At 56.9% G+C, this 19,900-nt stretch overlaps 1 protein-coding gene across 2 annotated transcripts in view; it reads right to left on the bottom strand.

Moving 5' to 3' along the window:
- Positions 1–19,900, bottom strand: part of RCSD1 (RCSD domain containing 1) — a 60,061-nt gene that overhangs the window by 12,947 nt on the left and 27,214 nt on the right. For both annotated transcript variants that reach the window (XM_004779271.3, XM_045087790.1), the window contains 2 exons: positions 1,985–2,086; positions 783–872 (listed from right to left, as the gene is read on the bottom strand). In XM_004779271.3, the coding sequence (XP_004779328.1) occupies positions 783–872; positions 1,985–2,086 (192 nt within the window). The remainder of the gene's footprint in view (positions 1–782; positions 873–1,984; positions 2,087–19,900) is intronic.

The raw sequence follows: 19,900 nt of genomic DNA on the forward strand, positions 1-19,900 counted from the left end.
CTGAGGTGAGATGTGGGAACTGAGCTGCGTTTGGCTTCCTGGCTCCCTCTCGGGGTGGGTCTCCCAGGCTGGACGAGAAAACATGCAAGCTCGCTTCTGGGGGACCGTGGTGTAGCCACCAGGAAGGCTTTGGCTCTGGGAGGGGCACAGAGAAGTCCCTCTTACAGCTACGATGGGATAAACAAGAGCAGGTACATACCGAGCCTGGGAATCTACTGCCGGCTAGATCTGTGATGTCAGCGCCCGGCTGCTGTGCGTGACGCTGGTCATTCACACACGAGGGCGACGAGGCCTCTGAATACTCTGATTTTCTTCCAGGGACCCAGAACAGTAGCCAGTCTTTACAAGAGTAGTGTGAAACCACGATACTCGGTCTCACGAGGCAACCCTGCCTTACACAAGTGCAGCCTCTTTCCAGGTGCCTTCTGCACAAGGAAGATCATAGAAGTCGGACCTGGACTAAAACATAACCTTGGTGACTCCTGAGTCTGGCGTGGTAATACTGTACGACCCATTTGTTCTCTTTGTTGAAATTCTCCGGCTTGGAAAACAGTGCTCCAAGTCTAGACAAATCCTAAAGGAGCCTCCATGAGGAGGAGTGGAAAGGAACCTGGGTGTCTGAATCAAGGATGCTGGGAGCATTAAGAAGAGGAACTTCATCCCTGAATCCGGATGGGAGAAACTCCCTGCACAGGTTTCAAGGTCTAAATGTGTGTGTTTCTCCTCTAGAAGGAGAAAGCAGATCCATAACCAGCATCCCCGAGCCCTGGCACGACACTTACCTCCTCACCGTTCTGGCCCAGCTCCACCTTGGGGGGGAACAGAGGGAGGGAGCAGGGCGGTTTCCTTCTCGTTGGTTTACAGGCTGGAGTCTGGAGGCAGGGGACAGACAGACACACAGAGAGAAAAGGAGAGAGCTAATCAGGCAACAGGAGGAAGAGGAGGAAGCGGAAGCTGGTTTTGGGAATGTCAGGGATGTCTGGAGAGAGACGGAGGGAGGGTGCGCGTCTTTGATAGAGTGTCCGTTCACTGTATGAGTGATTCTTTTCCAGGGTCTGCCCCTTCTGACTTCCGGGCTCCTGGGTCTTTTCTGCGGGAGCACCCTGTCTGCTTTGAGAGTCACTGGCCTCTCAAAACAACCTCTCAAAATGACACTGGCTTCTGGTCTCCAAGGGCTGCCGGCACCTTCTATCGCCACTACCCTCCTCACCCTTCGCGACATCGCGTTAGTCTCTAGAAACCCAAGACCGATGTTTCAGATGGGAAAACCAAAGGACAAAACGTGGCACCTAAAGAATGATCGCTGCGCCCTGGTTGGCCCCAAGGGGCCACGGCCCACCCCGGCCTCTCCTTCCTGTCCCTCCTGCTGAGCTCTGCACACGAGTGACTCAGGACAATCTAGCCCAACTCTCTCCAGCGTCACAACAACCCTTTTCACACTGTCCCCTCCAGCTGGACTCCGCTGGGGTCTGGTGGTCCCCGGATCCTTCCCGATCCCTGGCCTCCCATCAGAATGCACGTCCCTGAAAAGTTTTCTCTTCCTCTTCAATTCTCAACTCAGAATCTGCCCCCTCTCACCGTGCTCCTGACTCCCGGACGTGGGCGTGGGAGCTGAGCATGGGGCACCTCCGTATTCTGAACCCGCCCAGGCCTCGCATGGCCAGGCAGGATCTAAGTCCCCCACAGTACATGACCAAGATGGAAACGAAGCCAGGCTCCCATGTTTCCAGCTCCCTGGCCTGCGTGTCCCCCCCTTCCCCGCTCCTGGCCAGGCCCGTGGGAAGCCTCGCTTGAGTGGGGAAAGATTCTGCCCAGGCCCAGCCGCCTGGCCACACCCCTCACATTCAGAGGGACCCCTCTCGGGCTTCTCTTCCTAATTTGGTAAGTACGGAGCCTCCTCCCTCCCTTTGCTCTGGGCCTGACCCAGACTTCCCCTTCCTCCAGCCCCCTCCCAGAAGAGGGGCTCAGAAGCCCTCCGACTCACCTCCTTTGCGGCGGCTGCCTGCTCCCTGAACCGCCCAGCCAGCTGGGCCACGGAGGGGGGCGCCGAATCATCCACGGTGGCCCTGGCCTCTGCCGGTCTCTCCTGGCAAACCAAGGGGAAGCGAAAGTTAACGTGTGCTCGGCTCTCTCTTCTTTGCTTCTGGGGGCCACGCTGGGCGCTGGGCTGTGGCCTCGAGCAGGGAAGCTGTGACAACGACACATTTCAGTAGCATCTTGAACTCGGCCTGACGTCCAAGGATTTTTAAGACCCTCCACTTAACGGCATTTAGTGCATAGTGGTGACCCGCTCGGCCCTGGGTGTGGCTCCGGGGGTCTAGAGAGGAATAAAACTGGGTCCTGTCCCACAGGGGCACCCAGGGGTCTGTGAAGTAGCACAAGCTCATGTTCCTCACTCTGCAAAGACCCAGCCTGGAGAGGGTTCTGTAGAGATGGCACGGGGCTCTCCTACCCTTGGTCGGAAGAGGCCTTCAGAAATGGGGAGTGTCCAACACGTTGGAAAGAAGGGCTTTAAGTGTAGGGAACAGGGTAAGCAGATGCCCTTACTGAGCTCTGAACATGGATATAGGTCTTGGCGTCTCTCCTTAAGTGAGTGCCTTGGACGAAGAAGCATTCGGTGCCTCTTTGTTGAATTAATCAGGAAATAGTCTGACGGGCACTTGGCGAGCATAAGGGAGCCGGACCACCCGGGTTCAGGCCCTGAATTCTCCATCTCCTAGGAGCTCGGCGAGCTGGGCCAGGGGCTCCCCCTTTCTGCACCTTTCCACGGGTTACATGATTCACTGTGTGGAGTGCCGAGGCCAGCCGGGCACACCGTGAAGGGCTCTGGAAGGCTTGTCACTACGCCCAGCAGCGGGGTTCTCGCCAGAGCCCTTCCCGAGAGCGGCTCGTCCGCTCTTCCTTCTGCTCCTTTTGCCAAAGGAGCCGCCTGCAAGTTAGGCTTCTCCAAGTTGGCTACAGGCATGCGCAGGCCCTGCTTGCCCCCCGCGCAGGTCACTGGGACTCCCTCCAGGTGCCTCCAGGCTCCTGACGCGACCAAGGTGCCCTGGACACTGTTGGTGTCCACGCGCCACTTCTCACCGAGACACACTTGGGGAGTCAGCGAGGGCTGTAAATGGCCACCCCACTCCGGCCGTGGGGCACGTGGTCTATGTAACCGCCTGTCTGCAGTATTTTCTTAAATGCCCAGTCCTAGAGGCCTCAGGCATTGGCTTTGGGGATGACGGCAATGGCTGCAGCCGCCCTGTGACTTCCCCTCCTGCGTCTAGCCTGAAACTGGGATTTGGGCGCAGCTGGTCTGAGAAAGCCCACCTTGGTCTCTGCATGGGGCTCGTGGCCCACAGAGATAAGGCCCGTGTCCATGTACATCACACACATGCACTCACATTCACGTACGCTTATCCACGTGCCAACACACACACGCACATGCGCTTCCTAGGCCCTCCTTTTTGTGCTAGAGGTGTGTCCAACCTTTCTTGTTTGGGTGTTCCCTCCAAAGTAAATGTCCCTGGTCATGCTAGACCCTGCGTGGGGTCAGGGGGTAAGGCAAGCCCCAAGCCCCACTAACCTCTTGTTGTGAACTTCAGCGATCAGGGCTGAGCCCTGTGAAGACGCCTTTGTTTAGAGTTGGAGAGGAGTGGCCGGAACACAGACCTTTGGGTCTGAGAACAGGCTGTCCCGGAGGAAAGATGAGCTTGTCTTTGCTCTTTCCTGCTGTAATTCAAGGTCAAGCCCAGCCTAAACACCCAATGCTGACCTCGCATGCGGATGTGGAAGGGTTCACCTCCATTCGGGAAGCCAGGGGGGAGACTGAGCCCTCCCCTAGCACGGCCCAGCTGGGCGGAGCTCCGGGGCTCCCACCTGCCCCGCCAGAGGGATCACAGGCCTTCGGGTCCTTCGGAGAGGTTTTGGCCCGGTTTCGATGACTAGAGCCCCTCTGGCAAAGACGCTGGGCCGGCTGGTCTGCGCCTCTGCCTGACTCCCCGCACACAGAACGGATCATTTCTCCGTCCGCCGCTCTTCACTGCTCGGGCCCTGCTGACCGTGCACTCTGCCTCTGCTCGAGAGGCACCAGTGGCGGGTGAGCAGGAAGGCACATTCCAGACAAAAATAGAGCTGTAAGGGACTCAGAAACTCCCCCTAACCTCCTTGTCTCCAAACAGGGCTTGGCAAGGGGCTCCGGGAAGTGCTAGGACGATGAGGCTTCGGGAAGCTTTTGGGGCTTAGAGCTGGGTTGAAGGAAAGATTATAATATATCTGAGTTTGTTTCCCTGGAGCCCAGTGAATGGCTCTCCTTTAGAACGTCTGAGGGTTCCAGAGCTTATTGAAGCCTGGAAAATCCACTCACCACCAGCCCCTCTCCAGATCCCAGGCTCTCCGCTGCGGCAGTAACACCCAGAGAGGGCAAGTCACTTAGCCAGAGTCACACAGGGGAGCCAAGAGGATGATCCCTGAGAGCCTTTCCTCCAGCGGCTGATAATCCAACAACGAATGTCAGTCAGGCAGCATGATTTGTGAAGGCGCTTGGGAAACTGCGAAATGCTCTGTAAGAAGCAAAACTTGTCGGCCACCGGGTCGCACTGGTGCGGCAGGAGAAGTGTGGCCTTGCAGATGGACAGGAGCTGGCAGCTCAGCCTCCTTGAGGCTCTGCCTGGGTCTCTGCCTCGTGGTTCTCGTAGCTAGAGCTGCTAACCTCCTCCAGTGGTTCAAAGGGGCACCACGCAGACTCCAGGTTAGCGAGGGACTTCTCCAGCTTTCTCTCCTGGTCCCGAGGCTGCTTCGGGAGGGCCACGCGCCCACCTGGACTGAGGAGGGCGTCAGGGTCCCTGCCTAGTCCAAGACTTTGCTGGGGCCCCTGCGACCTCCCTAAGGAGTTCTTTCTCTGTCTGTAATATGTCCACAAGGCATTTAACACAGAGCCCAGAGTGCAGAAAGTCCTCGTCGGAGGGGGCTTTCTGCTTCCCCCGCCCCCGGCAGCGTCAGGGCCATACCTGCTCCTAGAGTCGCCGACACCCTGACTGACCCCCTTGGGACCTGGCCAGTCACAGGCTCTCCCCGGCTGCATCCAGACCAGGTCTGAGTCACCGCTGAGATACCATCGCATCCTTTCTTCTTGGGTCAGTCTCTAGGTCTTCAGTCTGTTTTCCAGATTCATCTCCTTCCGGACTTTAGCTGACACCTGTCTTCCCCGACTGTGCGTCTCCGCGCCAGCGTCCTGGGCCCAGCTCCGGCTCACGGAGCCCTCCCACCACGGATCAGGTTGGCTCTGCCAGCCAGCTTGGAAACCGCTCCTGTGTACCTGTCTAACGTTGCTGAGGCCAGAAGAAAAATCACCTCTGGTGTTTACTTTCCTTTTCTACGGGACTTTCTTCTGAGAACTGGGGAGTCCCTGTGTCTGGACGGCATGGAACTTCCTCCAAGCCGTTGCCATGCTGTGGAAACACAACCGCGTAAGCCGCCCATGCACACAGCAGAACCTTCGTGCGTGGCCCGACTCAGGCTCTGCCTCCTTCTTGGCCCTGCCCGTTGCTCCGTTGTCTTCTTGGGTCCAAGACCCAAGTACCTGACACCATCCGGGCCCTGCATTAGGGAAACAAGGCACCCAGGGAGGCCTCTCCGTCCACAGTGAGGGGAGAAGTGAGGGGAGCACCAGCTCGGGGGCTGAGGAGCCCCTGCTCTTGCCTAAAAGGAAGGTTCTCTTGCGTGCCAGAGACAGCACAGATGACCAGAGCCTTGAAAATATGAAGCGTCTCCTTCTTTGCTCTTCTAGAATGACGACGGATCTTAACACAGTCCTTTAGGGGATTCACATTCTTCCAAAACGATCATACTTACACTCACTTCAAAAGATCCACAGACCAACTCTCCGGGATGCCACAACGGTCTTCCTTCACACCCCTCCCTTCTCCCTGACTCTTCGACTCACCCAGCGTCCAGCCATTCCCATCCTGGGATGGTGCACAGGGTGCGGGGCTGGGACCCAGGAAGGCCCACGTGACCGACCTCCGTGCTCAGGACACCTGCTGTGTGGGGAGCTCTGCCCTTACGGCGCTCGGGACACTCGCTGCAACTCTCACGCCTCTCTTCCGGGAGAAGAAACTACCCCAAGTGGCTGAGTAACTTGCTATTCAAGTCAGCAAGAGCCAGCACCGGACTTCGCTAAATGCCAAAGCTCCAGCTCTTTCTAGAACAACGCGCTAAGTAACTCTAGACCTTTCGGAGAAGGGTTCTCTTACTCAGTCATTAATATATCCAGTATTATCCACTATATCCAATTATGTGCAATAGTATCACCAATAAACATCTACGGTTCTAGGCCCTGGGATATAACAGCAAATAAGAGGGAGCGCTCACCCTTAAGGGTTTGCTGTCCCAAGGGCGGACACCAACTACAAGCACAGACACAGGTAGACAAGGTGACTGGCTGAACGCTTGAGAAGAAAGGAAACGTTATCTCTGCGGGTGGGGAAGACACATATGAGGAGGCGTCATCCAAGTTCAATCCCAGCGGGGGACGAGATGGGAAGCAGACAGCCCAGACAGAAACAAAGGCTGAGGGCCAGAGTGACGAGCAGGACAGAGACACGGTGCGTCCAGGAGATGAGGGACGTATTGCGAGCGGCCGGGGCCACACCGTGGGAGGCTGTCTCCCAGAACACCACCCGGAGGGTTTCCAGGAGAGCTGGGAGCTGGGCCCCCCCAAGAGGCTGTCTGTCTGGAAGCGGAGAGCCCAGGAGGGGCTTCTGCAGGCGGCCCCGCTAAGCGCCAGTGGTGGAGGGGCCAGGCTTGCAGGGGGCAGAAGGGGTGGTCTGGGGACAGGACAGCGAGGAGAGACAGACGCCCTGGGTCTGGGGAGCACGGGAAGGCAGCAGCCGAGGGCGACTCCCGAGAGTCTGATTCGGACAGGGGGAGGCAGCGGGATTTTTCCCTGCGCTGGGGCAGGCTTGCTGGGACAGGAACCGTGAGTGAGGGTGGACGAGGGGTGAACCGTTCCTTCTTGGTCACGAGCGTCTGAAATGTTCATAGACGTCCAACTGAAGACACGGCAGAAGGGAACTGAATGCAACCACATCCAGAGCTCAGAGGACGGGTCCAGGCTGGACACGAAACTAACCCTCGTTAGACTGTATTCACAGTCACAAGACTAGATAAAATCGGAGGATACACAGCATAGGGCAAAGAAAGGGTCCCCAGACTGAACTCTGGGCCATCTCCTTATTAATGCTGGGATGGCTGTCGTTCGCAGAGGAGGGGCCCTGGCAGACATTTTCCTGCAGATGGGATGGGTCGGGGCCAGAAGAGCCCTGTGGCACAGGTGACAGAGGGTAAGAACCCTGCGATGTCACCGGACAGAGAAAACCTCGTGTCTGTCCCCCGTGCTGTTGAGGCCCTCCTTCCTTATTTCTCGAGCATCTCCAGACGCCGCAGCAGGCACGGGATGACTGTGGTGGCCCTCAGAGGGCACACGGCCCTTTCTGGAGGAGGCGGGCAAGGGAAAGACCAGCAACAAAATGAGGCCCAGGCACAGGAGCGTGTGCATGACGCCGACCAGATTTCACATAAGCCCCCAAAGTCCCAAATATCCCATATCTGCCCATCTGCGGGCTTTAAGGATCTGAAAACAGCAGGTGCTTGGCCTCTGAGAGTCTCCTCTTAGGAGGTGACGGCAGACCAGGAGTGTGGACAGGGTTGAGCAGCCCTCAGTCAGTGGGACACATGATGGACGCATTAGTGGTCTTAGAATCAGTGTAGCCCGTGGCTTTGGGGGCGCGGCAGGTCATCCAGGAGGGCTCAGCTGGGTTAGTGGCGGAGGCACGGGCTGGGTTAGGGTCCAGGCGCGTTCCCAGGTCACGGCAGGGACAACAGAGGGAGAGGGGAGGCAGAGATGTTCATCCCGAGCGCCATTCTAGTGATGGGACCTTATAAATGTAATTTGGGAGATAAGGTATCTTCACTTTCTTTATCCAACCCGTTGCCTGTCGGACAAGCATAAGGAAAACACCTTTGAGTCTGGTGGAGCTGGGGAGGCACAGGGACTGCTTGGCAGAAGTGGAAAGAACAACTCATTCGGAGTCAGATCTGGGTTCTAATCTTGGCTCTCAAACGCACTGGACATGGGTCTTGCTGACTCTGTGCTTCCTTATTCATAAACAGAATTCTTAAGATCCATCAGCCTCTGGTCCAACCCGATATGCAACAGGGGCCCTGTTTCCTAGAGTGATGCCGTCATTCTCCCGGAGACACAGGAGGCAGCTAGAATCCCCAGAGTCCCCACAGATTCAGAATGAGCCCTGTCTGTGCTGGGAGGGGTTCCCAGCTGGTGATTCTCATGCTCTATGCGACACGGTAGAGCCCAGAGCTCAGGGTGGGGCCAGATGGCCCCGGTTCAAATCCTGCCTCTGCATTTACTAGTTCTGTGGCCTTGGACCAGCTACCATTTTTGTGCCTCCATTTCTTTCTTTCTCTATCCTTTTTTTTTTTTTTTTTAAAGATTTTATTTATTTATTTGAGAGTGAGTGATAGAGAGAGAGAGAGAGAATGTGCATGAGCAGGGGAGAGTCCGAGGGAGAGGGAGAAGCGACACGGGCTTGAACCCAGGACGCTGGGGTCATGACCGAAACCAAAGGCAGACATCTCACCGACTGAGCCACCCAGGTGCCCCGAGTGAGCCCTGCGCCTCAGTTTCCATCGACGATGGTCGCACTTACGGTATATGGTCATTGGAGGGACTTAATGAGCTCACGCATGTAGAATGTTTAGACAGGGCATGGCATGAAGTCGGCCTCCTGGAACTGTTAGCTGTTACTAAATAGCATCTGACGGCAGATGCTGGCTACGGGGCCTCTGGCTCCCTGGATGCACCAAGGGAAATCCAGGGTCTCATCTGCTCCTGCTCTCCCATTCCCTTTGGTGACTGAAGCCTCGGGGGGACCCCCAGCTGGCGGAGATGTGCTCCCTGTGGCTTCCCGCCCTGGGTGCTCCAGAGGGGCGATCGCGCCTCAGCCGTCTCGGCTGGCCACCGTACCAGCAAGGCCGGCTCCCAGCAGACTCTGTCAGAGCGCTCAAGCCATCCCCGAGAAACCCATGTGCTCGGTGATGAGCCATTAAAACAATAAACCAAGCACAATTTTATGCTTCGTACGGTCGGGACATTGATCGGGGATATAGACACACCCCAACCGTCCAAAGCTCTTTGTCCAATCAAAACAGCTGGATCAAAATATCACGTCCGCGGCCACTCACGGACGCACGGACAGGCGGCCGTGGCCTATCTGTGTATCGGACTGCCGCTTGGCCACGCAAAGGATGCGGTTGTAATCGCGGCACAGTGTGGGTGAACCCCAAGGCTGCTGCTCGCTTGGGGACGGGGCAGTCACAGAGGACCACGTGCTCCACGATTCCATTTCCACGAATTGTCCAGAACAAACAAGTCTGTGAAGACAGAGTAGGTCCCTCAGAGTCACAGACTGCACTGTGGCGCGTTACCAGAGAGGCGCGGTTGTGCAGGGCTGGGGCACGGGAAGACGAGGACATGGGGTGAGCGAGGGCTCAGGGGTGTGGGATATCTTTTTCGGTGAGGTGATGAAATGCTCTGGAACTGACCACAGGGACAGCTGCACAACTCTGTGAATAAGGAAAAACCTTTAAATGGGCGAATCGTACTGGACGTGAATTCTCTGTCAACTGAGCTTGTTGGTTTGGGGTGGGGAGGCCAGCCGAGGGGACCGGCTCTGTCTGCATGTGCCCGACTTCCCTCTCTGCACGTTCGGCTTTCCCAGGCTCCCAGCACGCCTCGCAGCTGCAGACCCTTCTAGGGAGTGTCCTCCAACTTGTCCCTGGAGGGGCTGGTCACGCAGTCGGGTGCCTTACAGGTCTGTGAGCAGGACAGAAGGCGTCTGAGGTCAAGCAGCCAGCGGAGGGCCTGCACCAGAGGCCCTCCGCTCACGGTGGGTCCCGCCTTCCCTCAGGGAGTACTTACTGAGCGTCTGTCCTGTGCCCAACACGGACTAAGTGCCGGGATATAACGTTGATAGTTCATGGTCCTGGGGCTCCAGAAGCTGCTCGTTTTACTGAAAACAGACTAATAAAATTACCCTAATGCAGGAAGACCGTGGCTGGGATTGGGAAACGCACGTCACTGCCATGGAAGCTTCAGAGAAGGGGCACTTCGGTCGTGTGAGTGAATCAGGGAAAGCTGCATGGAGGAAGTGATGCTTTCGCAGCCTTGAGGGGTAAATAAGACGGATGGAGGGAGTGGGGGGAGGGGGAGGTCATACCCGGCACGGGGGAAGGACTGGCAGGTGCCCAGTGTCCAAGTGCGGAAGACGAAGACATCTTTGGGAAGTTTAATTGGTTCCATTCGGTCTAAGTGGAAAGGGGAGGCGGAGCCAGGTTTTCGCTCAGGCTCGTTCAGGCTGTGGCACTCAGGTCTTAGCTGCGTGGGGGGCCTCGGGCAGACCTCCATGTCTCTGAGCCTCAGTTTCACTACCTGTAAACTCAGCATGATAACCCTCGTGCCCCTGTGTCGTCAAGAGGACACAGGACGAGGGTGGCCCTCAGGGCCAACACCTGCCGTGAGCGTCCTTGCCCAGGACCTCTGCAAGCAAGTGGGGCTGCTGGGACGGCGCTCGGGAATGCGGACTTCATCTCCCAGGCGTGGGGGAGCTAAGGAAACCTCGTGACGGGGAGCGATAGGATTCGCTGCGTGGGAGGAACCCTCTGGAAGCAGATGCACAATGGCGTGTGTTTCCACCCCTTCTGCCGTCCTGGGGCGACAGGCAGGATCTCCTGCTGCTCTTCGGAGGCTGCTGAGAAGGAAGGTGTTTTCCATCATCGGCATCTTCCGCCTTTCTTCCTTTTCTTCTCCTCCTCATGATGGTTGTTGCTTGTTACCGCCCCTCGTGCAGGGCGCCTGGGAGGTGGGCTGGTCAGGACACTGGGCAGGTCCCGAGCATGATCTCGGACCTGCCCCTTTCTTGGGGGACTCTGGTCACCTCACACAGGCTCTTGAAGCCTTGGCCTCCTGCCCTGTGCAGTGGGAGTCAGGCCTGCCTTGCCTCCCTCATGGGACCGTTGTGAGGCTCTGCACACGTGACGGCAGACGCACACCGGATGAGAAGAGACAGAGACGCCACGACGGGTGCTGTCTGCACCCGAGTTTACGGGCTGCTGGGGATTTTAAGTATTTAAAGTGTGACCCATCTGCTTGGTACGCAGAATAACGGCCCCCAAAGATGTCCGCATCCCAACCTCTGGATCCTGTGAATACAGTAGGTTCCACGGCAAAGGGGAATGATCAGCTGCCCTTAAAACAGGGTGATTGTCCTGAATGAGCTGGGCAGTCCCAGTGCAGGCAGGAGGCTTCCCAGACGCGGAGGAGTGGGCTGGAAGGGCGTGAGCATCTGAGAGAGCCAGTGAGGCTGTGGGGCCTTGAAGGTGGAGGGGGCCGCAGCCGGGAGAGGCAGGCAGCTTCGGAGCTGGGAAAAGCGGGGAAGCAGGCTCTCCCCTAGAGCCTCCAGAAGGAACACAACCTGCCAACAGCTTGATTTTTGCGCAAGGAAACCCATGTCCAACTTGCGACCACCAGACCTGCAAGGTGACAGTTCACTTCACTGGCCGCGGAGGACGACGGCAGGGAGCCGGCCAGGGTTTGCTGAGCACCCCCGAGCTGTGAGCTCTGCGCTGAAGACACGGCACCCCCCGTCCCTGGAACCCGCATTTGGGGGAGGGACCAGCAGTGAACAAATACCCAAGTGAACGCAGAGCATGGGTGTGTTGTTAAAGCCTTGAGTGGCTCACCGGAGACAGGGGCACTGGGCACGGCTTCTGTGTGTGGTCACAGGGCACCTCCCTGAGGAGGGCAGGAAGGGGGGAAGGGGAAGAGGTGACATTGAGCTGAGGGCCCTGTGGCTAGAAACACGGCCTGGGCACCCACGCTGGCCGGGGGCATCTGGGAAGGCTTCCAGGAGGAAGCACCAGCCTGGCCAAGCCTGAGGGATGAGCGCGACTGGTCCTTCTCCCACCGACAGAGCCTTACGGGGAAGGCTGGGGAGGCCAGGGCAGCTCCGGAAGCACAAGGGTTCCCCGAGTCTGGGCCAGGGCTTGCGGTGGGCGGCAGGAGGGGATGCAGCGGCCAGGACGGGAGGGCCTCCGAGCGGGGACCCCGTTCCCAGGGCCATGCAGAGGCATCAGAGGGTTTTAAGCAAAACCGCTGGGTTTATTTTGATGCTCCTCTGGCTGGAGCATCAAAACTGGATGGGCTGGGGACAGGGAGCCCGGTCTGGAGGCTGTCACCCCTGGGATCAAAGTGGGCACAGAGCGTGTGAACACCCATGGCTGCCCACAGAGATGGCCCTGAACGACGCTGCACTGGGCCAAGCCTCTTACTGCGTCTGGATCTGCCAAGGGAGCTGGAAAGCGCACTTGGGAAGAGCGAATGTGGACGGTCGGGAAGCGGGTGAGCCCCCGAGGAAGGTCGAAGGCCGCCGACATCTGGGGCAGGGGCCAGGGTGGCAGGAAGTCTGGGGACGGGGTTGGGGGCAGGGGTGGAGGGTCTGTCGGGAGTCCGCCGTCGGTGGCTTGGGGTTGTCAGATGCGGGCGGCGGTGAGGGCCTCCAGCCGTCCTGCAGCTCCTACCCTGCGTGTGGCCGCCTTTCACTCATGGGTGAGAACCCACGGTGCCTACAGCCCACCTTCTGTGGGCAAAGGAATGGCCTCAAGATGCCGAGTTTGTGGATTCTCCCGCTCGGAAGATCTAAACGAGTCCCTACCACACACCAGGGGACGCCAGGGGCTCACGGGTGAAGGATGGATGGGGCACTTGGGGCTGCTGGCCTTGTAGGAGCGTGAGGACGAGGACCTTCCAGAGGCTGAGAACAGGGCTCAGCGGTGCCCGTGAGCATTTGTCCCACTTGGGAATCCGTGGCTGTCCTAAGTAAGGACAGGGCTCGAGCCCCAGCTTTCTGCTGACTTCGGGGGTCTGCCGGACTGCGGGGGACGCTGGCTTGAACTGGGAAGGGACAAGGGGACAGGACTGGAGACCATTCAGGAGAAATGGTTACAGCCAGGCTGGGTGACTGACCAGCTGGTGTGGGAGGAGTCGGAACCTTGTCCCGCCCGAGCTCTCTGGCTCCGGCTGCTGGGGGACAGGGGCCGTGGGCCGAGTGGGCGTGAGGGCGGGGCTGGCCCCGCGGAGGGAAGGGCGCCCAGGAGGGCCCTGGAACAGCTCCGCCCCAAGTGCCTGCCAGGGACTTCTGGAGTGACCATGGCAGTGACAGCGTGCGTCCTGGGGTCGGGGACATTTGTCCTTCGGCCGCAGCAGAAAGCGGAGACATACCTTCTAAGATTAGAACAAGTCACCCAAGGACCCGGGCCTGCCTCCCAGTCAGCTGCAGCCTCTCCTGTTACAGCGGCTCCCGCCTCCCTCCGGGTTGGAAGCTGGACTCCCCCAGGGGGCCTTCCGATGCTCTGGGGCTTGGGTCGCCGCGGGCAGGGCGCGGTGCTGGACCCTCCGCTCCCTCCTGTCCTTCAACCCCATGGGGACTCCTTCGTTCACCCGCCCTTCCTTTCCTCTTGAGCCCTGGGCTGGAACGACGAACCGGAGGACCCGGTCCTGTCCTCGTGGAGGGTCGTGAGGGAGCCGTGCATTCCACAACCGTCCTGCCTTTTACCCCCGGCTGGTTGTTCCTGGGGCAGAAGATGCTGGCGGGAAAGGAGGCCAGCCAGGTGTGTGCGGAAGGGAGCGAGGGGTGTCCAAGCGCGTTCCAGCAGGGCTGACAGGAAGGCCGAGACACCAGAAGAACGGGGGTCGGAGGAAGTGAACGGAGCGTGGAGCTCCGAGAGCTGAAGCGATGCCCACAGCTGTGCACGGCTGTCTGCCTCGGCCACAGTCTCTGAGCGCAGGCCCCTTGTATTATTCAGGTCCCCACCCCAGCCCGAGGCCTGGCCCGTCGTAAGTGCTCAGTGAATGCCAGTAAATGAGGGAATGGCGAAATGAGGGTGCGCCGGCACCCCTAGGCTGACACCGTGAAAGCTTGATAAATTTAGATCAGGACCTTGAACTGAAAATGGAAACAAAGTGTCAGCCAGGGTTGGCTGTGGGCGCCCCTCCCCCCCGAATATTTTCATTAAGGCTCATGGCCTCATCCCAGGTCACTGGAATAGGAACCAGAGGGCAGAGAAGGAGATCTTCACGCCAGGTCTGATACTTAGCCTCTGAGCTCCCGGTCTCCGCTCGGACCTAGGCAGTCGGTCACAGCGCCAGGTTCCCATCCCTGGGTATCTGTCATCTCCACTTTTAACCACCCAATTTATCCAAAAACACGACACACCTAAAACATTCCTAACATGTGTCTAAGATCCGAGTGATCGAATCTCTGTGTCGTCTGCTGATATTTTCAGACACATTTCATCCAGGAGTAAACTGAGGCAAACGGAGGCACGGAGCCCCTGTGGAAACAGAAGTGTCTGCCCCAGTGGATCTTAACCCCTCAGCCCTGGCCTGGGCTCCGCAGCTGCCTCCACACCTTTGCTGCCCGGGCCATTCTAGCCGACGTCCCCAGTCTCGGGTGCCTCGAAGACGTGCCAGGCGTGGACTGGGCTCTACCTGCCCTAGGAGCCAAATTAGCTGGGATGGGGCCACAAGGGGTCCTGAAGTTACTTAATGATCGCCTGTATCTCCTCTGGCCACAACCTTCAAAGAAGAGAAGAGAAAACTGCCTAGCTGAGTGTAGTGGCTTCACTTGAAAGGTCTATTGGGTTTTATTGAGCAGAAGCGTGGGCCTCCTTGGCACGAAGCAGGGAGACTGGGCAGGGCAGGGAGTCTGGCCTCGGCCCGCAGAGGCCAGTCAAGGGCCCCAGCGCTCTTTCTGCTCTGCCTTTGGCTCTGGCTGCTCCCTTCAGGTCTAGGGCTGCTTCACAGTGGGAGGGTCCCCTCCAGGTGCCACCTGAGAGCACCTCAGTGCTCTCACGAGTCCACACCTGTGTGCCGTGGCCGTGGCGGTGGTGGAGGGCGCGGCTTGGGTCCCCGTGGAGCCCGGCACTGTCGACAGTCCGACTGATCTAGCCACAGCTACTGCCACTGCTCACATGTTTCTCTTTAGAAACTGGCTTTTAATTGTAATAGTAACCTTTGCCACGTATTTTCTTGACTGAAATAGAGCAGCTCATTTCTGAATGTTTATTATGCCAGGTCCTGTTAAGATCATTGCTTTCAATTCTCACGACATCCCTGGGACCTGGGTTTCGTGATCACCCCTGATTTGCTGACGAGAACAGTTGGGTCAGCATCCAGATGCAGACCTTCCACGAAAACCCATGTTCCTAACCACAGGACCATCCTGCCTCCAGCAGAAAAGCATTTGGGAACTCACATTCTGGGATGAAATATTAGCCATCAAATTTGGTAATAACAGACAACCCAGTAAAACAATGGGCAAAGGATTTGAACAGACACTTCACCAGAAAAGATACATGAGTGGCTCACAAGCACCGTGGTGATTAAGTAAACGCAAATTAGAAAAGAGGCACACCACATGCCCACGGGATGGCTAAGACGCAACCACGGACGACACCAAATGTTGGGAAGGCCACAGAGCAACTGGAGGGCCTGTACCGCTGGTGACGACGCTAGACGGGAGAGCCACTTAGAAGAGTTTTTGGCAGTTCTCATGGAGTTAAACGTGCGCCTACTGAGCAAGCCAACAATCCCGTGCTTAGGAAAGCACATGTCCACACGGAAACTCGAACGCAAACACTTAGAGCAGTTTCCTGAACGGCCCAGATCTAGAAACAACCCGAGTGCCCGTCACTGAGTCAGTAAACAGACATACTGTGTGCTGTGGCCCGTCACCCGGCGAGTGGGTAAACAGACATACTGTGCGCTGTGGCACAGAACCAGGGATTCGCACAACACGGACGGATCTCGAATGCTGTATGCTGAGGGAAAAAAGTCAGACACAAAACACACCATGTGATTCCATCTACAAAATACTTTGAGGAGGCTATAATGACCAAGGGCAGATCACGACTGCCCAGGACTGGAGGTCAGGACAGGGGACTGACCACTAAGGGCACAAGGGAACTTCGGAGGTGATGGAAATGTTCTATCTCTCGATGGTGGTCTGTGTCTTGTGCTGGTGGTTACGTGACTGTAAGCAGCTGTCAACACATTGTACACTCAGTTTTGTTGTGTGTAAATTTACCTTATGAATGTGATAGAGCAAGCAGGAATGGTGCAGAAAGCTCAGAATTTGAAAGCTGACAAGCTGAGATTTTTTACCATCACGGATGGTGGAATCGGTCAGATGTGGGTAATAACAGCCCTTGGGGGTCACGGGGATGCTAAGAGCTAATGTTCGATCAGACTGTCGGGCTCAAGTCCAACCCTCCCTCTTACCAGAAGTGAGGTCTTGGGCCAGGTCCAGTTTCCCCACTGGTAAAATACGACTTATCTCATCGGATTATATCATATTATCTGGGCTGTAACGCCCAGAGGAGGTAATGCACACAGTGTCTGTCACACGATAAGCTTTCCCTCGTACTGCTGTCGCCTAAGGTACTGACCGCCACGCAGTAGGAGTTAGTGGGGACGCAGACTCCCCTGCGCTCCTCTCGGACATCTGAGGCAGACTGCTCATGCTGCAGAATTGCAAGGGCTGGGCAGGGAACCCACTGCTGTCCCGTTGTTTTCATTCTCCTCCTGCAGGACAAGTTGGCAGACCAGGTGGGCTGGCACCGCATCTTAGTGCAGGCATTTACAAACGGGAGTCTTTCGAATTGTGCAAAACGGGAGACAGGCTAACTCAAATGGGACTCTGGACTCCAGCCACAAACAGCCTAACTCCCAGCAGGGCCGTTCACAGGCAGGGGTCATGGGGAAGCCTTGGGGCTGTGGGGTGGGATCATGGGGCGGCACCAGCCACTGGAGGGAAGCTTGCTTCAGGCTTCTGTGGGTGGGGAAGTGTCTTGCCTTTTACCCAGGACCCTGCAGCATGAAGGGCCATAAAAGGAAAGCCCCCTGAGCAGAGTGTGAGGGTTGTGCCTGCCCCTGCGTGTCCAAGTCTGACCGGGACAGGGTCTCAAGTGGGAGCAGATGCCCTCTGGGGCTACGGTGGGTGAATGGCTTGGGCAGCTCTCCAGAGAACATGCTTGGGTCCCGATGGTGTGGGAAGTGGGAATAAGGGGTTAGGTTTCTGGGAAGACATGCTCTGTCCCTCAGAAGGGAAGATGAGTTATTTCAAGAGCTGAGCGGCCTGGAGCATGGGCCACTGACCCCGCAGTCGGGGGAGCTGTGTGAACTCCCCGCCCTCTCTGCCCTTCTGTTTCCTCACCTGTGACACGAGGGGCTCGCGAGGGCCCCTTGAACTAGCTCGCTCTTTATTTTTTCACGTTAACACGACTGTGAAGAAAACTGGGGACACTCAGTTTATCTCATCAGGTCAGTGATTCTTTGGGCAAGCAGGGCCTCGAACAGCAACATGGCCCAGCTCAGACAGCCGAGGGGGTGCTCGGCCTCACAGAGACCGTGGGTGAGAACCCAGGAACAAAGAAGAACCCACGCGCTGGGTCCCAGGGCACGAGGCTGAGAGAAGCGTAACTGTAACGCTGCAAAGTCAGAGAGTTCGGGGTCTTCCCCGGGCTGCCGCCCAGCTGGGCGAGCCACAACCCTCGCTCTGGCTCTCTGTGCAAGCTTATGGACCGGGGAGTTTCTACCAGCGACGACAGCTCTGCTTCTCTTTCCTTCACGCCCGTCGGCACGTTATCTTACTGCTGTCTGCCATGCCAAGGGGACAGGCTCAGGGCTGTGGCCAGCTTGAGAGCGCGGTGGCTCTGGAGCAGGAAGGGTTGAGGCAGGAGCCAGGGCTCTAAGAATTAATGGGCCCACAGGAAACCCTGGGGGGATGGTGACGCAGACCCATGCATGGGCTGGAGGGGGGATCTCCGTGGCCACAGGGGGCTCCCAGGTTCTGAGCAGATGGTCCTCACAGGACCCAAGAAGGGTCCTTCCAGGGCTGAGCATGCAAATAGACGCAAATCTACGGGTCCCAGGGCGAGAAGCAAGTACAGGGCCCAAGACACAGATAAGCCAGCCTCGTCCTGCTGCTCTCGTCTTCCCCACCGCCTGCGCACAAGAAGACTCCCCGCGGACACCAGCCGGTCTGCTCCTCACCCAGATATCTGGGCGGATGACTCACAGGATGATCTGGTTTTTCTCATTGACAACGGGCTGTGGACATCCAGGCAACACTCCAACCCATCACTCCTGCACACCCACACACACCTGCTCACTGCCTGCGGGGAGCCCGGGGTGGCCGTCGCTATGGCTTTTCCAGGATGGGTGGCATCACTCTCAGGGCCTCCCGGGCCCCTTCACACACAGAGGATGTGGGACCCCCTTGACCCCCACAGCAAGCAGGGAGGCGGTGGTGCTCAACTCCATCTCAGGGTCGTGTGGGGCTGGTGATGAGGTCAGACGGGCCCAGGCAGGCTGCCCTCCAGGCACCGGCTGGTGAGATCCAGTCTGAGGGGTCGAGGAGAGTCCCGAGGACAGTCGGGTCCCAGCTCTGCTCCTCTCAGCGAGGACCCGTCTCTAGACGGCATTTCCTCTTCTGTAAAATGAGGAGGCTTGCCACATAGGGTCGTTATGAAGATTAAATAAAATGTGGGTGGGAAGTGTCTTATAGGCCAATAGTTATTTTTCTTAGTTTCCACTGATTTTACTTGATATTGCCAAGAACCGGTCCTGGCCAGAGCTGGAGAGCACTTGTAGTTGAGACATTTAATTTAAGCAGGGATTTCTCTGTAGGTTCATCACGGTAGGTGTCTTATCTTATTTTACTTTATTTTTTAAAAATATTTTATTTGTTTATTTGACAGACAGATATCACAGGTAGGCAGAGAGGCAGGCAGAGAGAGAGGAGGAAGCGGGCTCCCCGCTGAGCAGAGAGCCCGATGCGGGACTCAATCCCTGGACCCTGGACCATGACCCAAGCCCAAGGCAGAGGCTTAACCCACTGAGTCACCCACAGCAGATATTTTAAAGCCAAGCAAGATTTAAGAAGATTCGATATTTCCCCCAGGAGTCATGGCTAAACCTCACTAAACCTCCTGAAACATAGAAAGCAATAAGATGGCCAACAGACACGCGAAAAGATGCTCGACATCACGCATCATCAAGGGAATGCAAATTAAAACTACAGTGAGGTATCAGCTCCCACCCGTCAGAAGGGCTAAAGTAAAAAAAGCAAGACACAACAAATGCTAGCAAGGATGTGGAGAAAAAGGAAGCCTTGCCTTGTCAGTGGGCACGCAAACTGGTTCAGCCCCTGTGGAAAACAGTATGGACGTTCCTCAGGAAATTAAAAGCAGAACTACTCTGTGGTCCAGTAATTTCACTACTGGGCATTTACCCAAACAAAAAGAAAACACTAATTTGAAAAGATACACGCACCCCTATGCTTCTTAGCAGCATTAGCTACAATAGTCAAGATACGGAAGCAGCCAAGGGTCCACCCGCTGACGAATGGATAAAGGTGTGGTGTACACACACATGACGGAATATTCCTCAGCCATAGAAAAGGATGAAGTCTTGTCATTTGCAACAATGGGAATGGATCTAGAGAGAATTATCCTAATGGAAATAAGTTGGACAGGAAGACATATACTGTACGATTTCACTCATACGTGGAATTTAAGAAACAAAACAAATGAACAAAGAAAAAAAGAGATGAACAAAAAAACCAGACTCTTAACTACGGAGAACAAACTGGTGGTCACCAGAGGGGAGGGTGCACGGACGGGTGAAAGCAGGATTAAGAGCCGCTCACTGGGACGAACACGGAGTACTGTGTCTAGTAGTGTGATGTAGGGAACGTTAGATCACTATATTGTGCACCCGAAG

Source organism: Mustela putorius, unplaced genomic scaffold (genome assembly GCF_011764305.1).
Source record: "Mustela putorius furo isolate JIRA1106 unplaced genomic scaffold, ASM1176430v1.1 tig00001451_pilon_pilon_pilon, whole genome shotgun sequence".
Lineage (NCBI taxonomy): Eukaryota > Metazoa > Chordata > Mammalia > Carnivora > Mustelidae > Mustela > Mustela putorius.